Here is a 17,933-nt window from a genome sequence, read left to right as displayed (position 1 = left end):
ACACAGACACCCACTCACACACACACACACACACACACACAGACACCCACTCACACACACACTCAGACACTGACACACACACACACAGACACAGACACCCACTCACACACACACACACACACACACACAGACACCCACTCACACACACACACACACTCAGACACTGACACACACAGACACAGACACCAACTCACACACACACACACTCAGACACAGACACCCACTCACACACACACACACTCAGACACTGACACACACAGACACTCACACACACACACACAGACGCTCACACACACGCGCAGACAGACACAGACACTCACACACACACGCACAGACAGACACAGACATATAAATTATGGAAGTGTGGGCGAATGGAAGAGTTTGTCCTCGGCCCTTCCTGTCTCCTGTTCCCAAGGCCTGGCCGTCATGGATCTGCTCTTTTCGGGTTTTCCTTGGTTTGTCCCACATCCAGGTTCCGGAATCCCTGTGTCCTCTGTGTCTGGTTACCGTTCATTTTGAACATACTCCTCTGCTTGCATTTTTAGCTTGCTTTTTGCACTTTTTAACTTTAGCAACTTGCACAGTCTGCAAAAGAGCGGTTCAGGATGCATTTCACTACGTTTTGTACTTTGTATAACTATGTATGTGACAATGAAAGAATCTTGAATCTTGAATCTTGAATCCTTTCCTGAATGATGAGCTGAAAGTTTAACAGCCCAGGATTATTATGGAGTGGTGCCTGTCTCCGTGCCCCCCCCCCCCCTCAGGATGGTGCAGACTTGCAGCCTGCTGCTTCACCCCCCTTCAGCTTTCTCTCCCAGAGGCCCCTTAACTGAGCCTTTCTGCAGTGTGGCCTGTGGGGGGGTGGGGCTGGCACGCGACCGTGAAGCCAGTCAGAGTTCGGCTAGGGGCAGACGGCACTCCTTCGTCGTCTCAGAGAAACAGATGTGGAGATGGAGAGAGGGAGCCTTGCTTAACTATCCGTAAAAGTATGTCATTAAACAGACACGTTGTAGAACATGGAATTTGTTTGGCAAATCTGCTTTTTTTTCCCCATACAGCCTTTATGGGGGGCGCTTGTGTTTAGATTTTCCTGCCGCTGCTGCTTTATTGAGGAGTTTGGCTCCTCTGATCAAAGTGAGATACTGACAGGTGTCGAGTAAACGCTGGTGGGTGACACTGTGCCCGCAGTGAGAGAGAGCCCCCTCCCATGGGGTGGGGCTGTGCCCGCAGTGGCCCACAGTGAGAGAGCCCCCTCCCAGGGGGTGGGGCTGTTGGCTTCCCACACTGTAGTAGCTCCTGTCGGGTGCCTTTCATGCTGAAGGGCTAAGCGCTTATGACGGTGTCATAACAGATGTTTGGTGGCTCCAGAGCCTCGACTGAACCGCACACGGGTGACGCCCACACAGCCTCTGTAAACCTGCTGCTCTTTAACCCGGGAAAACTGCAAGCTGTGAAAACGCAGCATGTGTGGGGTGCTTTATACGTAAGAGACTGTGGCACCTACCGGGCCGTGACTGTCAGCCAGGACTGTGCCGCTGGGCTATTGTTTTGTTTGCAGTCCAATGTTTTGGTGTAAAAGATCGTCAGTGTACAAATCACAGACCTTTTACACCAAGTAGTTTGGATGTGCTGGGCACCTCATGATATGACTAGAATTGTGCGTGACTCCATCTGCTGGATGGAATGTTCATAATGGTCCCCATTTCCCATTGTTTACATGGTAAGTTGTGTGTATGTGTCCATGTATCCCTTGGGCCAATAAAGTTCATCTAATCTAATCTAATACAATACAGTAATTATGCCCCTAATTTCTATCCCTGGAACTCATGTCCCAGTTGCTGGTATAACTGCCTTTGCCTTAGCAGCTGTGTAAGTGGCTCTGATCGTGCTGGTGGCCAGGATGACAGCGTAAGTGCTGAATATTTACATGAGCAATATACACTCACCTAAAGGATTATTAGGAACACCATACTAATATGGTGTTTGACCCCCTTTCGCCTTCAGAACTGCCTTAATTCTACGTGGCATTGATTCAACAAGGTGCTGAAAGCATTCTTTAGAAATGTTGGCCCATATTGATAGGATAGCATCTTGCAGTTGATGGAGATTTGTGGGATGCACATCCAGGGCACGAAGCTCCCGTTCCATCACATCCCAAAGATGCTGTATTGGGTTGAGATCTGGTGACTGTTGGGGCCATTTTAGTACAGTGAACTCATTGTCATGTTCAAGAAACCAATTTGAAATGATTCGAGCTTTGTGACATGGTGCATTATCCTGCTGGAAGTAGCCATCAGAGGATGGGTACATGGTGGTCATAAAGGGATGGACATGGTCAGAAACAATGCTCAGGTAGGCCGTGGCATTTAAACGATGCCCAATTGGCACTAAGGGGCCTAAAGTGTGCCAAGAAAACATCCCCCACACCATTACACCACCACCAGCAGCCTGCACAGTGGTAACAAGGCATGATGGATCCATGTTCTCATTCTGTTTACGCCAAATTCTGACTCTACCATTTGAATGTCTCAACAGAAATCGAGACTCATCAGACCAGGCAACATTTTTCCAGTCTTCAACTGTCCAATTTTGGTGAGCTCGTGCAAATTGTAGCCTCTTTTTCCTATTTGTAGTGGAGATGAGTGGTACCCGGTGGGGTCTTCTGCTGTTGTAGCCCATCCGCCTCAAGGTTGTGCGTGTTGTGGTTTCACAAATGCTTTGCTGCATACCTCGGTTGTAACGAGTGGTTATTTCAGCCAAAGTTGCTCTTCTGTCAGCTTGAATCAGTCGGACCATTCTCCTCTGACCTCTAGCATCAACAAGGCATTTTCGCCCACAGGACTGCCGCATACTGGATGTTTTTCCCTTTGCACACCATTCTTTGTAAACCCTAGAAATGGTTGTGCGTGAAAATCCCAGTAACTGAGCAGATTGTGAAATACTCAGACCGGCCCGTCTGGCACCAACAACCATGCCACGCTCAAAATTGCTTAAATCACCTTTCTTTCCCATTCTGACATTCAGTTTGGAGTTCAGGAGATTGTCTTGACCAGGACCACACCCCTAAATGCATTGAAGCAACTGCCAAGTGATTGGTTGATTAGATAATTGCATTAATGAGAAATTGAACAGGTGTTCCTAATAATCCTTTAGGTGAGTGTATTTATTGTGAAAATAATGCTAAATCCCCCTTCCCGTCCATCATCATCTGAGGCAGCTCTGGGGAGTACAGAGGAGCGGCACAGGCGAGCGCGGGGGTCGGCACAGGCGAGTGCGGGGGTCGGCACAGGCGAGCGTGGGGGTCGGACGGCGCCTGGAACGTCTCCTCTGACTCCCGTCACTGTAAGGTGGCGCTGTGACATCAGCAGGAAGCAGGATGTTGGAGGGGCTCAGAGATGCTTTCTCCTGATAAAGCCGCTAATTCCCCTTCTGATGACTGCATGTGCATCTATATTGGCTGAATCACAGTAATGAGGCGGCGGTACGGGGGGTGGGGGGGGCGTTGGAAGCAGGCTGTCGTTCATTTTCTCAAGCTGGCTCTCTAATGGTGTCGCCGGGTGAAAATGTGTGGCATCCATTAGTGCCCGGCGGTGATCCCCGGAACAAGGCCCCGCCCCCTGCTCTGCCTCACCGTGCAAAACCGAGGCGGGGGGTGAAGACGGGAAGATGGATGGCTGGTCTGCCCGCTCTGGTGGTAATCCCCAGTTTATCCGAGAGCAATGCGGGAGGGGCCATCGGGCAGGGGGGTGTCCAAGAGCAATGCGGGAAGGGCCATCGGGCGGGGGGGGGGGGGGGGATCAGCCAGCGGCTGCCCGCTGTTTCGCATGCGGTGCAGAGCCCCAGACGCCCAGACATTCCAGCAGCATCATGGCTGCGCCGCACGTGTGTCTGAAGAGCAGCTGTGGATCTCCTGGCTGTGTGTGTGCACCATGCCCCTCGTCCCCCCCAGTACTGTGACTGCGTGCTGCGTGGACGTTGACAGGCAGCTGAGACAGTGCTCTGAACAGGAAGCAATTTGAGCTGGTAGTGGCACAGTAGTTACAGTCTTCCACTTGAGTTGAGTGCCTTGGGCTCTTTGGCTCGAGCACTTTACTCTTTGGGTTGAGCACTTTACTCTTTGGGTCGAGCATTTTACTCTTTGGCTCAAGCACTTTACTCTTTGGGTCGAGCACTTTACTCTTTGGGTGGAGCGCCTTGGGTTGACCTGCTGGGTTCTTGGGTTGAGTGTCTTGTCTCCTCTCCATATGGACTGAAGTGCTGGCTCTCCAGCCCCTGGTCTTCTCCAACAGGTGTTGATGGCTCATCATTGGGGAGGTGGTAACGTGATCCCAGAGTCAGTGCATATAGGCAACAGCTGCTCTGAAGGGAGCATGTTCAGCTGGACTCAGGCGGGAATCGTGCACATCTGTGTGGTTGTTACCACACTTGGCCCCTTCGCTTGTTTCTGTCTGTTTCCCAAGGCAATACCCATGGCTTTCCACGTCCACGTGTGTGACTCTTGGCACACTGACTTTTGAAGCCCTTTTTCTATTGCAGCTAACCTAAGTCGCTCCTGAATCCATTGTAGCTTTGGTTGAGGCTGGGTGTCGTACAGGAGCTACCGTCATGCCTTACCTACTGACCATAGGGTGTTGGATCTGCAAGCCTCGAGATGGAAGTCCTTAGCAGTGCTGCTGGCAGTATAAAAAATGATATCCCCTGGATTTACTGACAGGGAAAGAATCCTGAGAGGGGTGCGTATGTGTTTTTGCGTGACTGAACATCAGTATCGGGGTAGCCAGCATGATAAGGGTTAACGTGTCCTGATACTGGAAGGTGTTGGTGGCAGGTAGGGGTAGTGGGGTGGGGGTGCAATAGCGGAGGGGTGATGGTTGTGGTCGGGTGTTTTGCAAAGATAAGTCTTTCGCCTTTGAAGTATCGCGGCTCCACCGTAAACCTCGCTTTGAGCGTCTCCACCAGACGCCCGAAATTAATCACCTCACCGAGCAGATAAGGGTACGGAGTAACAACAGGCCCGGCGCGCAGGGCGCAGCTCAGGAAAAGTGAGCAGAATTTATTACCGGCTGGATGAGGGCTCTGTGCCCCCGCCCCGGTGACACCGGGGCCGCACTGCTTTTATTTCCTTATTTACCCCCCTCCCCCCCCAAGTCCTTGTTTAATCACTGATATTTGAAGGCCCTTTTAACTTTGCTCAATCCGGCTTCTTTTGACTGTGTGTCAGACTCTTGTTTACACTCAAACTCGACTGGGATCATCTTCCACAAAGTCAGAAAATCGCATCTCTCTTAATTGTCTGGCTTGCAACAGTGTTTGCTCATGGATCTGCCTTGGGGTGGGGGTGGGGGGGAGGATTCTCTACTTCTTTCCATAGTACAGTTCGGTCTTCCTGAACTAATTTTCTTCCATTACAGTCTGCTTTCTATAAAAAATCTCTGGGTGTAGTTGTACCTTATTTGTACACTTGTTTCCTTTATCAGTCAGATGTGATGTGGTTTGCTAAAGGTGACCACTGGATGTGGTTTGCTAAAGGTGACCACTGGAATTGTGTTTTGGGACTGTAGCTCTCAATCTGATGGGAAGTCCCGGACCTAAGCTACTGTGAGCACCCAGCCCAGTAAAGGATAAGCTGGGATTTTATTCCTACCAGTGGATGACATTGTGAAGCGGGAGAGCTCCCCCCGCTGCAATGCCTCCCGCCCCTCTGCCCCAGACATTCACACACATGTGCCCTTTCACTGTTGTGCTGCCATTCACATGGGCGCTGAAACTCTCACAAGTTCATGACAGACACTTGAATGTTTCAAACTTCAGCTACCATGTACCAGTTGGGTCACATCACCATAGCAATAGTGGGACTGCATGAAACACAGGGTGTGTCTGAAATCGCAAACTTGTTTGCTGTGTGCAACTGATCGACACTACGATATCCCTCAAGGCCACTGGAGCTGCAACTGGAGATGAAGAACATTGCTTGCTTAGAGATTTTTGTCAAGTTAGCAGGGGAGGTGCCATCTCTGTACAAACTTATGTAATAGTTCTTAACTTTCACGTGGGTCAGGCTGTATCATTGGAAAACAACCGGCTCAGATAGTGTGCAGAATGGCGGCCGCAGTGTTTCCAGTGTGGACTGTTCCCATGCATACATGCAGTGCGTACTGCAGTAACGGATGAGAGGTAGGCTTCAGAAGAAACTCAATGCCGGCTGTGTAAGTGGGCGATTTTGGATGCACCCACAGTTTTGTCTTGAAATCCAGTTCACCTGTGGGATAAGATGTGTAATGTCTCAGCTCTGCAGTACAAATACCATCAAAACGATCCCACAGCAGGGCTCTGCTCTGACTTTCCTGAATGCGTTTGCTTACTGTATGTAGTGCCTGAGTTGAGCACTCTCCTCTCTCCTAAGTGCGGGATGGGTGGCGGAGGGGGGGTTGCTCCCACCCTCATTCAGTGTCCATAGTCAGAACTTAGTCTCATTTATCTATCTGTTTCTTTGACTATCTGTTTATTTACTTTTATTACCCCCCCCCCCCCCCCCCCCCCCCCATGCGCTATTTACCTATGTGTGAATTTCTCGCCTGTATCTGTCTGCAGTTGAAAATCTCTTTGTCTTTAGGTTAAAATGAAGTACCTTTTAGAGGATGCTACTGCAGGCCCCCTCCTGCTTTGAAGTGGCACCCTTGGGGTACACTCTTACTCTGGGCCCCCCAGTGGCCGTATGCTTTTTGATGCCTCAGTTAAGGTGCGAGAGGCCAGTGTGCCGGGTGGCTGAGCCATTCGGGGGGGGGCTCCTTACACAGGAGAAGTATGAGAACAGGCCCAGTCAGTGTGGAGAAGCCATGTCAGCCATTCTGCCATTTAGTGTGGTGGGGGGGCGGGGGGGACGCAGCCCATTCTGCTGTTACTGTTTTTAACAGGCACTTGTTACAGGCACTTGTTAAACATGACTCCAGTAGCAATTCCAGTGAAGTACTCCGTTAATGGTTCTGTGTTGCACCCCCTGGTGTCCTGTTTCTGTCATCGGCTTCATTTCCTCCTAAGGAAACACTTGTCAGTGATAGGTGATCTCCGCACCCACTTGTTTGTTTGTTTGTGTGTGGGTTTTATATACAATTATATATATATATATATATATATATATATAATTTATATATATATAAATTGCAGGTTTTTAATCACATTTTGGTCTCCACAATGTAATATATTACATTGTGGAGACCAAAATGTGATTAAAAACCTGCAATTTTAACATTGTGGAGACAATTTTTTTGTGCCCACAAGTGGAAATTCATTTTATAAAAATCTGTGACTGCAATCAAAAAACTAAAAATGCCTTAAGTCTGGTATTTTGTTTGGTTAATTATGATTAAGATTAGGGCTGGGTAGGGGGATAAGGTTGTTGTAGTTGGGGTTAGGGTTATGCCCGTATAAATGAATGGAGAGTCCCCGCGATGTGGGTAAGTGGGTAAGTGGGTAAGCGGCATGTAACGGATGGATGAGTTGTTTTGTAGGGAGACATGAAAATAAAAATGAAATTAATTTCAAAAGCTTTTAGGGCTTGGTCACCATCAGCCACGAGTGCCCTGTGCTGAACGCTGTAGCACTGAAGCATGTGTAAGTGGGGTTACAGATAACATGACCGGGGGCCGAGGCTGCATACTTCAGCGTCACCTGGTCCCCTCTGTGGGTCCATGGACAGTCAATATCCAGACCTGTCCCACCAGCTGCCATTTTTTGCCCTGTGTGTGTATGTGTGTGTCAGATATACTTTACTTTGTGGGGACCGAATGTCCAGGAAACTGGTCCCCATAAGGGAAACGTCAGTTTTCTAAAAATCCGTGACTGCAATCAAAAAACTAAAACTGAAAACTCTTGTGTTTTGTTTGGTTACTTATGGTTAAGGTTAAGGCTGGCTAGTGGGTAAGGGTCTCATTGTTAGCATTAGCATTTATCCCATAGAAATAAGTGACTGGTCCCCACAAAGATATGATTATGGGTCTGTGTGTGTACGTGTGTGCGTTTGTGTTTGTTCATAGACCTGAAGGGAGGTCGGTGTTCTGAGCCAGGCAGCCGCTATTCTGCTTCTCCTGTGAGGCAGCTTTGTGAACTAATGGGTCCTGCTGTATGTAAGATGTGATATCCAGGTGCGCCGATCGGGTAAATGCCTGTCAGATTCCAGAGGGTGATGCAGAGGGCCATTTTCACCGCAGGCCTGTCTCACCTCACATCTCGCAGAGAAGATAGCTCTCAGCCCATTTGGCCAGTCTCTTCCTCCATCTCAAATCCCATCTTCGAGTCTCGCACCTCCGCTGCCGGCCAAGCTCGGCCTCTCTTGCCCGCAGGGTCTTTCCGGCACTGAGGAGGTGGGTGCTGCTGGTTGCCTGCTGGCCAGTCTAATTATGTTTTTAGTGGACCTGCCTTCTCTGATAACACTGATTCATAAAATGTACCACATGTGTCTCTTGGCCCTGTTTCCCAGAATTCCATGCAATGGGTTCAGCTTCACTACATGCACTATGTTGCGGTAAATGAAATGGTAGCACTGTAGAAAACCGGCGATGTTAATGATGATATTAACAATAATGATAAAACCCAATATGACACATTGACGACAGCCTCCCGAATCCATAAATTATCCAGCAGTCAGACTGGAGCAGCCTCTGATCTTCGATTCAGGAGGCTTCAGATCAAAGACAGCAGTGGGCCTTGTATGTTATGCAAGGGCCAAACCCAGTTATGTCAAGTATGAGAGACCTCGCAGCGGAGAGGGGAACACCGGTGGACGGCGGCCGGGTGGGGCAGGGGACATAAATAAAATAACATGTAAACAGCTATACGCACTTCAAAGGCCGAGTGTCGCAGTGGAGATGCCTGCCACTGCAGTGGCAGACGCTGGAAGCCAAACCCTCGAGAGGCTCGCGAGCTTCTGTGGGGGAGTGGAACAGATGCAGCAGTGATCTGAAGGAGGCCCTTCTAGAAGCATCTTTATTTATACCCCTCAGTCGCCTGCAGCCAGCCCGTTACGAAACCTCCCCCCCCCTCCTCGCTCCCGAGACGTGACCATGGGGCCACCTGAGTCCCTAGATAGGTGACTGTGGATATCTGTGGAAAGCCCTCCCACTAGAGTTTCTGTGCTTAATAGGCAGGACGGTAACCCCCGCCCCCATCCACACTTACCCGCTCAGTTTCTGTATGGTTACGAAGGGGGCCTGTTTCTGGCCCAGGACTGTTTCAATAAAGCAAAATGTTGCGTGAAAAAGGAGAGCTCCGGCATAGCAGCTGTGCTGAAATTGTCGTCTGTCTCGCTGAGCCCTGTCAGTGCCGGGCCACATAACCACAGCTTACTCCTGGGCTTGGACCAGGGTATCAGTCCCCCAAAACCTGCGGTGACACGCCTGTTAGCCTGAGACCTACGGTGTTACCGTCACCCGGGGTGCTGCACAGCTGCAGACTAATATAGAGACTAAGACTGTATTTTTTGACCGGCTGCCACACGAGATGAACGTCTGGGTGACCGCTTGCCCCCAGTTTTTTGTTGTGATTGTTGCCACCCAATCGAGCCTCATCTGCATTGAACTTCCTGGGTAATGGTTCTTGACCCTGGCCTCTAGCAGAAGCAATCTCAGCCCTTAATTGAAAGCTTTGGTTGGGCTGGAGATCAGTCACAGCACAGTTGCCAGCTTGCTCCGGCGTGCCCTTTTCTGTGGGGCTGGGGGGCGTGAACGAGGCCACTTATTTGGTTTGTGGTCAGGCCCCGAATGTGGTCACAGAGCTCCTCAAAAAGTACAAAACACACTGCTTCATGTGAAGCTAAATGATGTTAATGGCGGTGGAGGACTGAGTTTTTCTTGCTTGCTGTATCCAATTTGGAGTCTGGGGGGATCGCTATGGAAATGTGGACTGTTTTGTAACACAGGCTTATTTGCGTGGGTGTTATCCCTAACCGGCCATCTAACGTGTGGAAAATACTTTCTTTGATTGCATTAGCCTGATATTTCCTTCTCGGTCTCCCCTCCCCCCAAAAAATGGCTGCAGTTTCAGCACCTGGGATTTAGACCTTGGCGCTGGAGGAGCCTTCGGATGATGTGTTTACGAGCGAGTGCTTGGCCTTCCTGGGTCTTTGCTCGTCGTCATCATGGACCCCGCAGATCGTGGGTCTTTTCCTGCGTCTTATCCGGCTGTATGGGGACCGCTAGCGTGTCGCTGCAGCTACTTGGGTGTAAGCCTGCTCCTCCTGTTGGACTCCCTGCAGCTTTCCGGCCCCTTCTCTGCAGCTGCTGACCCCTCTTATGCTATTTTCTGATCCATGGGATAGCAGTTTGAAGGGTAGGGGTAATGGTGACCCCCCTCCCCCCTCCTGAAACCCCCAGCCTGAAGCCACCGACACTGCATGACCGCTGCACGAACTCGGCCTGGTCCTTAATCAGGGCCTCATCTGGGGAGGTGCAGTTAGGGAAATGGCAGGATGGGACTCAGCTTTAATTTATGTTTCTCCATTTTCATTTTCTAATCTAATCCCCCCATGGAAGATGCAGGAAGCCCTGTCATAGAAGGATACCCAGGGGTCTGGACTCTGGGGGGTCTGTGTGCATGGGCTGCTCCCCCCAGGGTCAGACAGAGGCTGGTGAAAATGAGGCCATTGATTAATAGGATCCGTCCTGCTAGGACAAAACATGTCAAAAAAGGAACAGTATGTTCTACTAGTTTGGGTTTTGTGTGTGTGTTCTGTTAATACACACTGGCTTTTTGGATTTCACTTGGTGGAATTAGGTCCACTATCGCTCCACTGCCACTTGTCCTAGTTTCAGGATGCAGAGCTGACCCTCCGCATGAACTTGGATGGGTGGCCAGCTTTGAGTCGAGCCGCACCGAGGGCACGTGTGATGGCTGCAGTGAGGGAGATGCAGTGAGGGTGATGCAGTGAGGGTGATGCAGTGAGGGTTACAGCCTCAGACTTGGGGGCAGTTACGGGTGGGCGGTATGGCAGTGTGGATAGGGTGCGATGGCCGGACCTTCAAAGGCAGCAGAGTGTGAGCTGGCTATCCACAAATCTGCAGCAGGGTGGCCGGTGTCAGAGCTGATCTGTCAGGGGAATCGAATTTGTTTTCTTCGTCGTCGTCTCAGGGGTTCATCTTGCATGGCCTGTTCTGACGCCTGCCCGTGAAACTGCGGATTTCTTTGGTCTCCTTCGCATTTCTCTGCCAGCTCTCCTTTTTGACTTGGAATGGATGGCGGACGAGGGAGCAGAACATGGCTGTACGCCCACGCCACACAGGGAGATCGCGTGTCACTGCCGTGTAGCTAATGGGGGGGGGGGGCTGTTTAACGTCACCTAATTGGTTAGTGTTAGAAAATCTCCCTGTAATGAGAGAGGTGCTGTCCCTGGTGGACCATTCAGGGTAAATTGTGGCTAAATTGAATTATATTTGATTACAGATGAGTAAGCTCAGAAAAGAGTGCAGCGGGAATGACAGATAAGGCGGGGGTGGGTGGGTCGGTGGGGGGGGGGGGATTGTGGGGTGGGTTCCAGGGGCCGCCGGCCACTTGTTTGTCTTGGCGGTCAGCGTGGCCTGTTCCTGTGTGTAGAGCCCAGCACAAAGGACTATGGGATATGTCCTGTGCCATAGGACAAGTTCCTCCCACATGGACAAGTTCCTTGGCAGCTGGTCCAGAAGCAGAGGATGTGGTGTCCTTGCTGATAGCGGTGCTGGGCCTGTAATGAGCCATATCCAGTGCCGATGGGGGGGGGGGGGGGGGGGGGCGCTGCCCCATTTTATACTTTCTTCTTTGCTCACATTCCTCCCTGCTGTGGGCCAATAGGCTTTTCAAACTACCCCCCATTAAACATAATAGGACTCCCCCCCTTGTTTTTGTGAAGTTCTGCTAGCATTCAATAGACCTATATGTGGAAGATCTTCCCCAGTATGATATGCCCCCCCCGACCCCCATGCTCTCTCCCCATAGACGACAGCTGCCATTAGTCACTCTGGACTGGGAGCTCATTAGAAACACCACAGTGTAGGGTTAGGGTGGGGGTCATGGCCACCCATGACCCTGTGACCACCCCTCCCCCATCGTCAGCCTCACTAACTGCTACATCGACCAGCTGTTTTGCTTGCCATGCATTGCCCTGTGTGGGGCGCCCTCGTCGTCCCTGCGTGGGGGGGCAGTGTCCTCGCTGACACACTCCACGCAGGCCATACAAATGCGTTCACCTTTACAGTCTGGCCCTTCCAGAAGCAGGAAATTTCAAACAAGGTGCATGTAATGGATTTAAAAACTCAACTGGATCATTTCCGGGCCCATTAGGCTATAATAGATTGAAGTCTTGTGAGGGGAAGCGTTTCACTTTCCAGCTGATAAGTGATGTTTTACTATTTGCGTGTAACACAGTGCTGGATTTTCGTGTATGTATTTACAGTTGCTGAATGACCCTCTTCTGTATTGACATTCTATGAAAGCTAATAACTTTGCTTTGTTTTATGGATATCATTTTTTCCTCATTTAATCTTGCCAGCGTGAATGTATTCATTTTGATGATAATGGCTGACATTCGGATTGCCTCGGCTGTCAGAAGTGCAGCACCTGGTGCCAACTCGTTACAGATTCGACTTCAGCCCTGCGAACGCTCGATATTCAGTAAATTGGACTTTACACAGAACCAGATAGGGCGGGCGGTGGATCGGGTCCAGCTGAGCCCGACACTTATCCAAGGGACAGCATGTTTCTGTGATTCTTTTCTTAACTCCCGGTCTGTCACTTTTTTTTCGGGATAGGTGACGGTGAAATGATTGCGCAGGGCGTTTGATCAAGGCCGCACTGAGATCTTTGATATCGTTCCTTCCCATCAGCGGCAATGGCCGGTTTCCCTGTGCCATGCCCCCTCGTCTGCCCCACCCCAGGTCCTCTCGATGCATGCCAGCGTGAAGTCTGGACAGTGGTGCCATCGTGTTTTGTTTTCCCTTGCAGATCCTGGTGAACTCTGTGAGCTCCAGCCAGCCGGCACAGCTGTACGAGGACATGGCGGTCAGCGCGGACAGCCCCATCCTCAGGGACCTGCTGTTCAGCCCCGACCATCAGTACATCTACACGCTCACCGACAAGCAGGCAAGCTTGGCCTTCGCCTCCGGCTGCTACCTCTCTGTGGTGGCAGCTGCCCACCAGTGACATAGTAGTTAAAGCTTGATTTGTATGTCTAGTAATCAAAAGACTGGTTCTTTACTGCCAAATGTTGCACGTTTTTGGACCTATGAGCATTGTGTGAGGATTTGCTGCCTTAAGTCTTATGTGTAGTTACACAGTGAATGTGTCCCTCAGTCCTTCTACCACGTCAGCGCAGGCTAGTTCCTGATCCACTGTATCATGGCTCTATCAAGTCCCTTAAGAGTCCCTTCCCTTCAACCCAAGTGTGTATGCATAAAGGCCCACCCCACTGTCTGCACCTTCACCTGCCCCCCCCCCCCCTGATTAAAGCTGAGACACACTCCTCCAGTGAGCTAGGAAGTGGGGGGAGGGACTTCCCCTGTTTGGGACGGACACCCTGTCGGTGAGTGCCGTTAGCTCAGAATAGAGACCGCAGGGACTAATTCACCATGTGAGACAGAGCAGCGGCCCAAAAAACCTTCTCAATTTATGCAGTGGGGAGAAGCGAGGCATGGTTGGGGTGCTGAGTAGTTCCTGAAGTGCGGTGGGGATGTGACTGAAGGGGGGGCTGCTCTCAGCCTCCCTGTACTCCGGGCTGGGAGACGCATCAACACGCCAGCTTAATAGCCTCTTGTTACCGCACATTCGTACACCCTCGATTACTTCCTTCACCTTCCCCCACCCCCCCAGCAGCTAGCGCCTTCTTCACAGCTGTGATCCGTGGCAGCCACCGGCCGAGGGGTCAGGGGTCCTGCGGAGGGCTGCCTTCAGCCTGCCTGCACTCTCGAATACAGATGCACCTCTGTGAAAGGATGCCTGAATTTTTTGCATCTTTTTTTTTTTTTTTTTAATTCGCTTGCTTGTCTATTTAATTTGCTGCCGTCTCTGATGGCTGCAATTGCACTAGAATGCCCCCCTCCCCCCACTTCCTAGCTGACCATGCTGGACTGTCCCTCTGCCGTCCAGGGGCCACTGAGATGGTGTGTTGTCTCCTCAAGCCTTGGCCAGATCTCTCTTGTCCATGATGAGTAGCAAGACAAGAGGCGATTCTTTCATCTGCCTGACCTTCACCCCTGTAAGCCGAGGAATGTTCTACTATCTGTATCATGACTCAGCCTTCCTCTCCCTATGCTCAGCTGGTATGGGTCTCCTGGTTGTTCGGCCCAGAGGAGAGCTTTTTAATGCCCATCTTCCTCGCCCCAGACACCCCTCCCCCCCAACCCAACCCCTCTCCCTTGCTGCAAACGACCAGCCTGGCCTCTGCCTCCTGCCCTGTATAGAGCAGCACACAAGAGAAGCACATTAAGGTGTCAGCTGACATGTCTACTGATGCGTTGCCGTGGATATTTCCCACAGGGAGGGGGGGCTGCATTCAGCCATGGTGTCTGGTAAATCACCCGGGCCTCTCATTGGGGAAACCATAATGCCTCTGTGATGTATTGTTATTTATGATTATTATTATTTTTTATTATTTCTGTTATTTATCATCCTAATCACAGGCGTCTTCACTGTCAAAAGAGATGTGTCAGTGTGAATATGATCTACCGTTATTGATGGATTGCGCGCTGCGCACGCGGTTCCTGAATCCTGCGTTATAGCTGCCCCCGTGGGACAGTCTGCCGTACAACTGCAGAGGTCCAAAGTGCTGCCGCCAGTGCAGAATCAAGAATCATTTGAAGGAAGTGCCTGGCTGTGCCCGCCCTTTCGCCCATTCCCCGTCTGCGGCCTGACGAGGGAGCCGGTGATCTTAAGCATAGTCAGAGGATAAGCTAGATTAGGGGGAGCCAAATTGTGGTCCCCTCACAAGACTTTAATCTATTATAGCCTAATGGGCCCGGTCTGAGGGGGGACATGATCCAGGTCTATAAGATTCTAACAGGTCTGGATGCTGTTCAACCAAATGGCTACTTCAGTATTAGTTTAAATACTAGAACTCGTGGCCATAAGTGGAAATTAGCGGGAGAACATTTTAAACTGAATTTGAGAAAGCATTTCTTTACACAGCGTGTAGTTAGAGTATGGAATAGTCTTCCTGCTAGTGTAGCGGAAGCTAAAACCCTGGGTTCCTTTTAAATCAGAGCTAGATGAGATTTAAACAACTAAGAGCTATTAGTTAAGTTCTCCCCAAGCGAGCTTGATGGGCCGAATGGCCTCCTCTCGTTTGTAAATTTCTTATGTTCTTATGGTCTGTATGCGGTCTGTATGTCTCCTAGACCTGTTCCCACCTTTTTCTGTTCATACAGCTACAGTTTTCCTGGTTTACACAGTTTCTATTATAAATGCCTAATTTGGAGAACTGTGTTTGCACTGCAGCAGTGAGTTGAATGTGTCTGGCCTGTAGAACCCCCTCCCCCGCTGATATTCAAATAGTAAAACCATTCTGCATGGAAAGACTAAATTTTACAGGAGCCTCTGGTGCTCATCCCACATCCTTGATACCAGCCCTTTGTATCTCTGTTTACCACTTGTGGCCGGTAGGGTATTGGGTCCAACGTGCTCTGGGGGGGCAGCTTCTCTCATTGTGTCATTTACTAGGATGGGGTCACCTTGACATGCTTATGTGCCGGACCTGGCTCTGTCCGAGCGGTAAAAGCCCGGTTCTATTCCACAGGCCTGTGTCGGGGGCTTCTGGGGGTCTGCCTACTTACAAAGCTGCCCCCGGCCATTGAGATTGGCACTTGTTACCCATGCTGTCACTGGGAGAGCTCATGTGGCAGACTGCCTGGCATTTATCCCATCACAAACGGCATGCCGGCGCTCCATGGCGAGCATGATCTCATCGCGGTAATGATGCAATCGCTGCCGTTGTATCTTTTTCGCCTGTTAGTGGACACTGGCGACGGCGTGACAGGGAAACGGCTAACGAACGTCGCCCAGGTAGACTTGCCCACGCAGACGCAGACAAACACCCGCACCGGTGGAACGCAGAGGCGCCGCAGCCCTGCTCCCGCGAATGCAGAAAGCCGCTGTTATGCAAATCAGACCTGTGTTTGCGGTCAGCGAAGCGAGCAGGACGTAATATTCCCGGAGGAGAAGAGGGAAGAGCGCAAGCTGGTGGAGACCCAGGATTATTAACAAGCCGTGTTTATTAACAAGCTGCCCCTCCCCACCCATAACTGAGGCAATTACAGCTGGGGGCGGCAGGCCCTGCTTCTGCATGTTCCGGGGCAGGTTGGGGGGGGCTGCTACGGGATGAGCGAGCTGGTCATGAAGCAGCTAGCAGAACTGGAAGTGGTTCATATTCAGGGGACTTGTTAGGGCTGCCCCCCCACCCCCTCAACCCCCCTAGGAGAGTTAGGCTTCTGCTTGTGGTTTGCCGGGCCAAAGGCATTAGCAGTCCGGGCTGATCTGTGTCCGCGTCGCATTTCCTCTGCGTCGCATTTCCTCAGCACCGCAGCTCCTGCTGCCCGGCTCCTTCCGGTCCCGCGCATCCTACCCTGCCTGACAAGCCTCTGTGTGGTGCGAGAAACCCCCAGAGGAACTGCCAGTGTTGGTTCTGGAAACGCTACCGGATCTCTGTCGCACAGACACTGGCCGTTCATGAGAAACTGTATCAGCCTTTCAGTGTTGATCAAGAGAGATGAAATTAATATGCTGGCTTTTTCAGATGTTTAATTTTAGACTGCTAATGGAATTTTCAGTCATGTTTCTCTGTCAGCTTCTCTCTTCTTATGTTCCTCTCCCCACTAAAATTTGTGGCAGGGTCCAGGCCCATGCTAACATTTTGAGGGAAGCAGGTGTCTGGCTCGTACCATTTCCTTCTCCCGGGGGAGAGGTTTTAAATTTAAAATTTTTTTTAAAAAACAAGCAACTGAATATTGAACTGCTTTTATTTATTTATGTGCAGCAGTGTTTTTATTTGCAAGAGTTCAAGACTTTTATTTGTTTCTTTCTTTTTGATGTGTTTGTGTGACCCACCCTCTCTATCTCCCACGAGTCCCTCCCCCAGGTACAGTAAGGGTTGATGGGATATCAAGCCTGGGTCATCCTTTCTGGGGGCTGTTTTTCTCGAGAGCAGCATCCAGCCGGGAGCGTGGGGGTGAGGGATCACAGGCTCCTTTGAGGGTGACAGTGTCTGAAAGAGATGCTGTCAGACAGGGTAATTTTCTGGTGAGGGATGGCTTCTGAACAGGTGCCATAACCTCTGGCGTCGCCCCGCCGGCGACGCCCCTGAGGGACACTCTGATGGAGCTCTTTTGTTGATGCTGCCACTGCTAATAGGTGCTTGACAGTCACCACATATAATGGCTGGAAATGTCCTTTTAAAAATGCATTCGGATTTTTATCATTTGAAGAAATCTGAATGTTTATAACACAATTATAGACCCAGCCCAGCGTTGCACAATAGCCCAGGCCCACTGTGTACAACAAGAAACCGTGAAAGATGAAACCCAGAGTGGTCTTAAGTGAGGGAAATGACGAGGAGGCAATAATATATAATGACACATTTTTATTTGTGTAGCTACCAACAGGAATGGAATGCCAACAGCAACAACTAAACAGTTGTTTAAATTGTGCTGTGAAATTGAAATATCAGTCGATTGACCTTAGACCACTAACACAGGCTTATGTGTATAAAATAGCTTAAAACTTAAGTGACATCATGCATTCAAATGCTGCCTTTGGTTTAGGCTGCATCTTAGGCTTGGATGGCGTGTAATTTTTCATGCTATAATACTGTTCGTTTCTTTAATCCCCCCTTCCTCATTTTTACATGCCATATCTATCTTTTTAAATAATGTACCACTAGTATAATGTACCCAAAGGTAGCTCAGTGGGTAGTGCTGTGT

The 17,933-nt window shown here is 50.3% G+C and overlaps 1 protein-coding gene across 2 annotated transcripts in view; it reads left to right on the top strand.

Moving 5' to 3' along the window:
- The window catches only part of LOC111855146 (plexin-A1-like), a 147,187-nt gene that overhangs the window by 62,262 nt on the left and 66,992 nt on the right, over positions 1 to 17,933 (top strand). For both annotated transcript variants that reach the window (XM_023833862.2, XM_072712861.1), the window contains exon 4: positions 12,970 to 13,107. In XM_023833862.2, the coding sequence (XP_023689630.1) occupies positions 12,970 to 13,107 (138 nt within the window). The remainder of the gene's footprint in view (positions 1 to 12,969; positions 13,108 to 17,933) is intronic.

The sequence above is a fragment of the Paramormyrops kingsleyae genome, chromosome 6 (assembly GCF_048594095.1).
Source record: "Paramormyrops kingsleyae isolate MSU_618 chromosome 6, PKINGS_0.4, whole genome shotgun sequence".
Taxonomy (NCBI): Eukaryota; Metazoa; Chordata; class Actinopteri; order Osteoglossiformes; family Mormyridae; genus Paramormyrops; species Paramormyrops kingsleyae.
The sequence above is the reverse complement of the archived record's forward strand: the minus strand, read 5'-3'. Positions and strand labels throughout refer to the sequence as shown.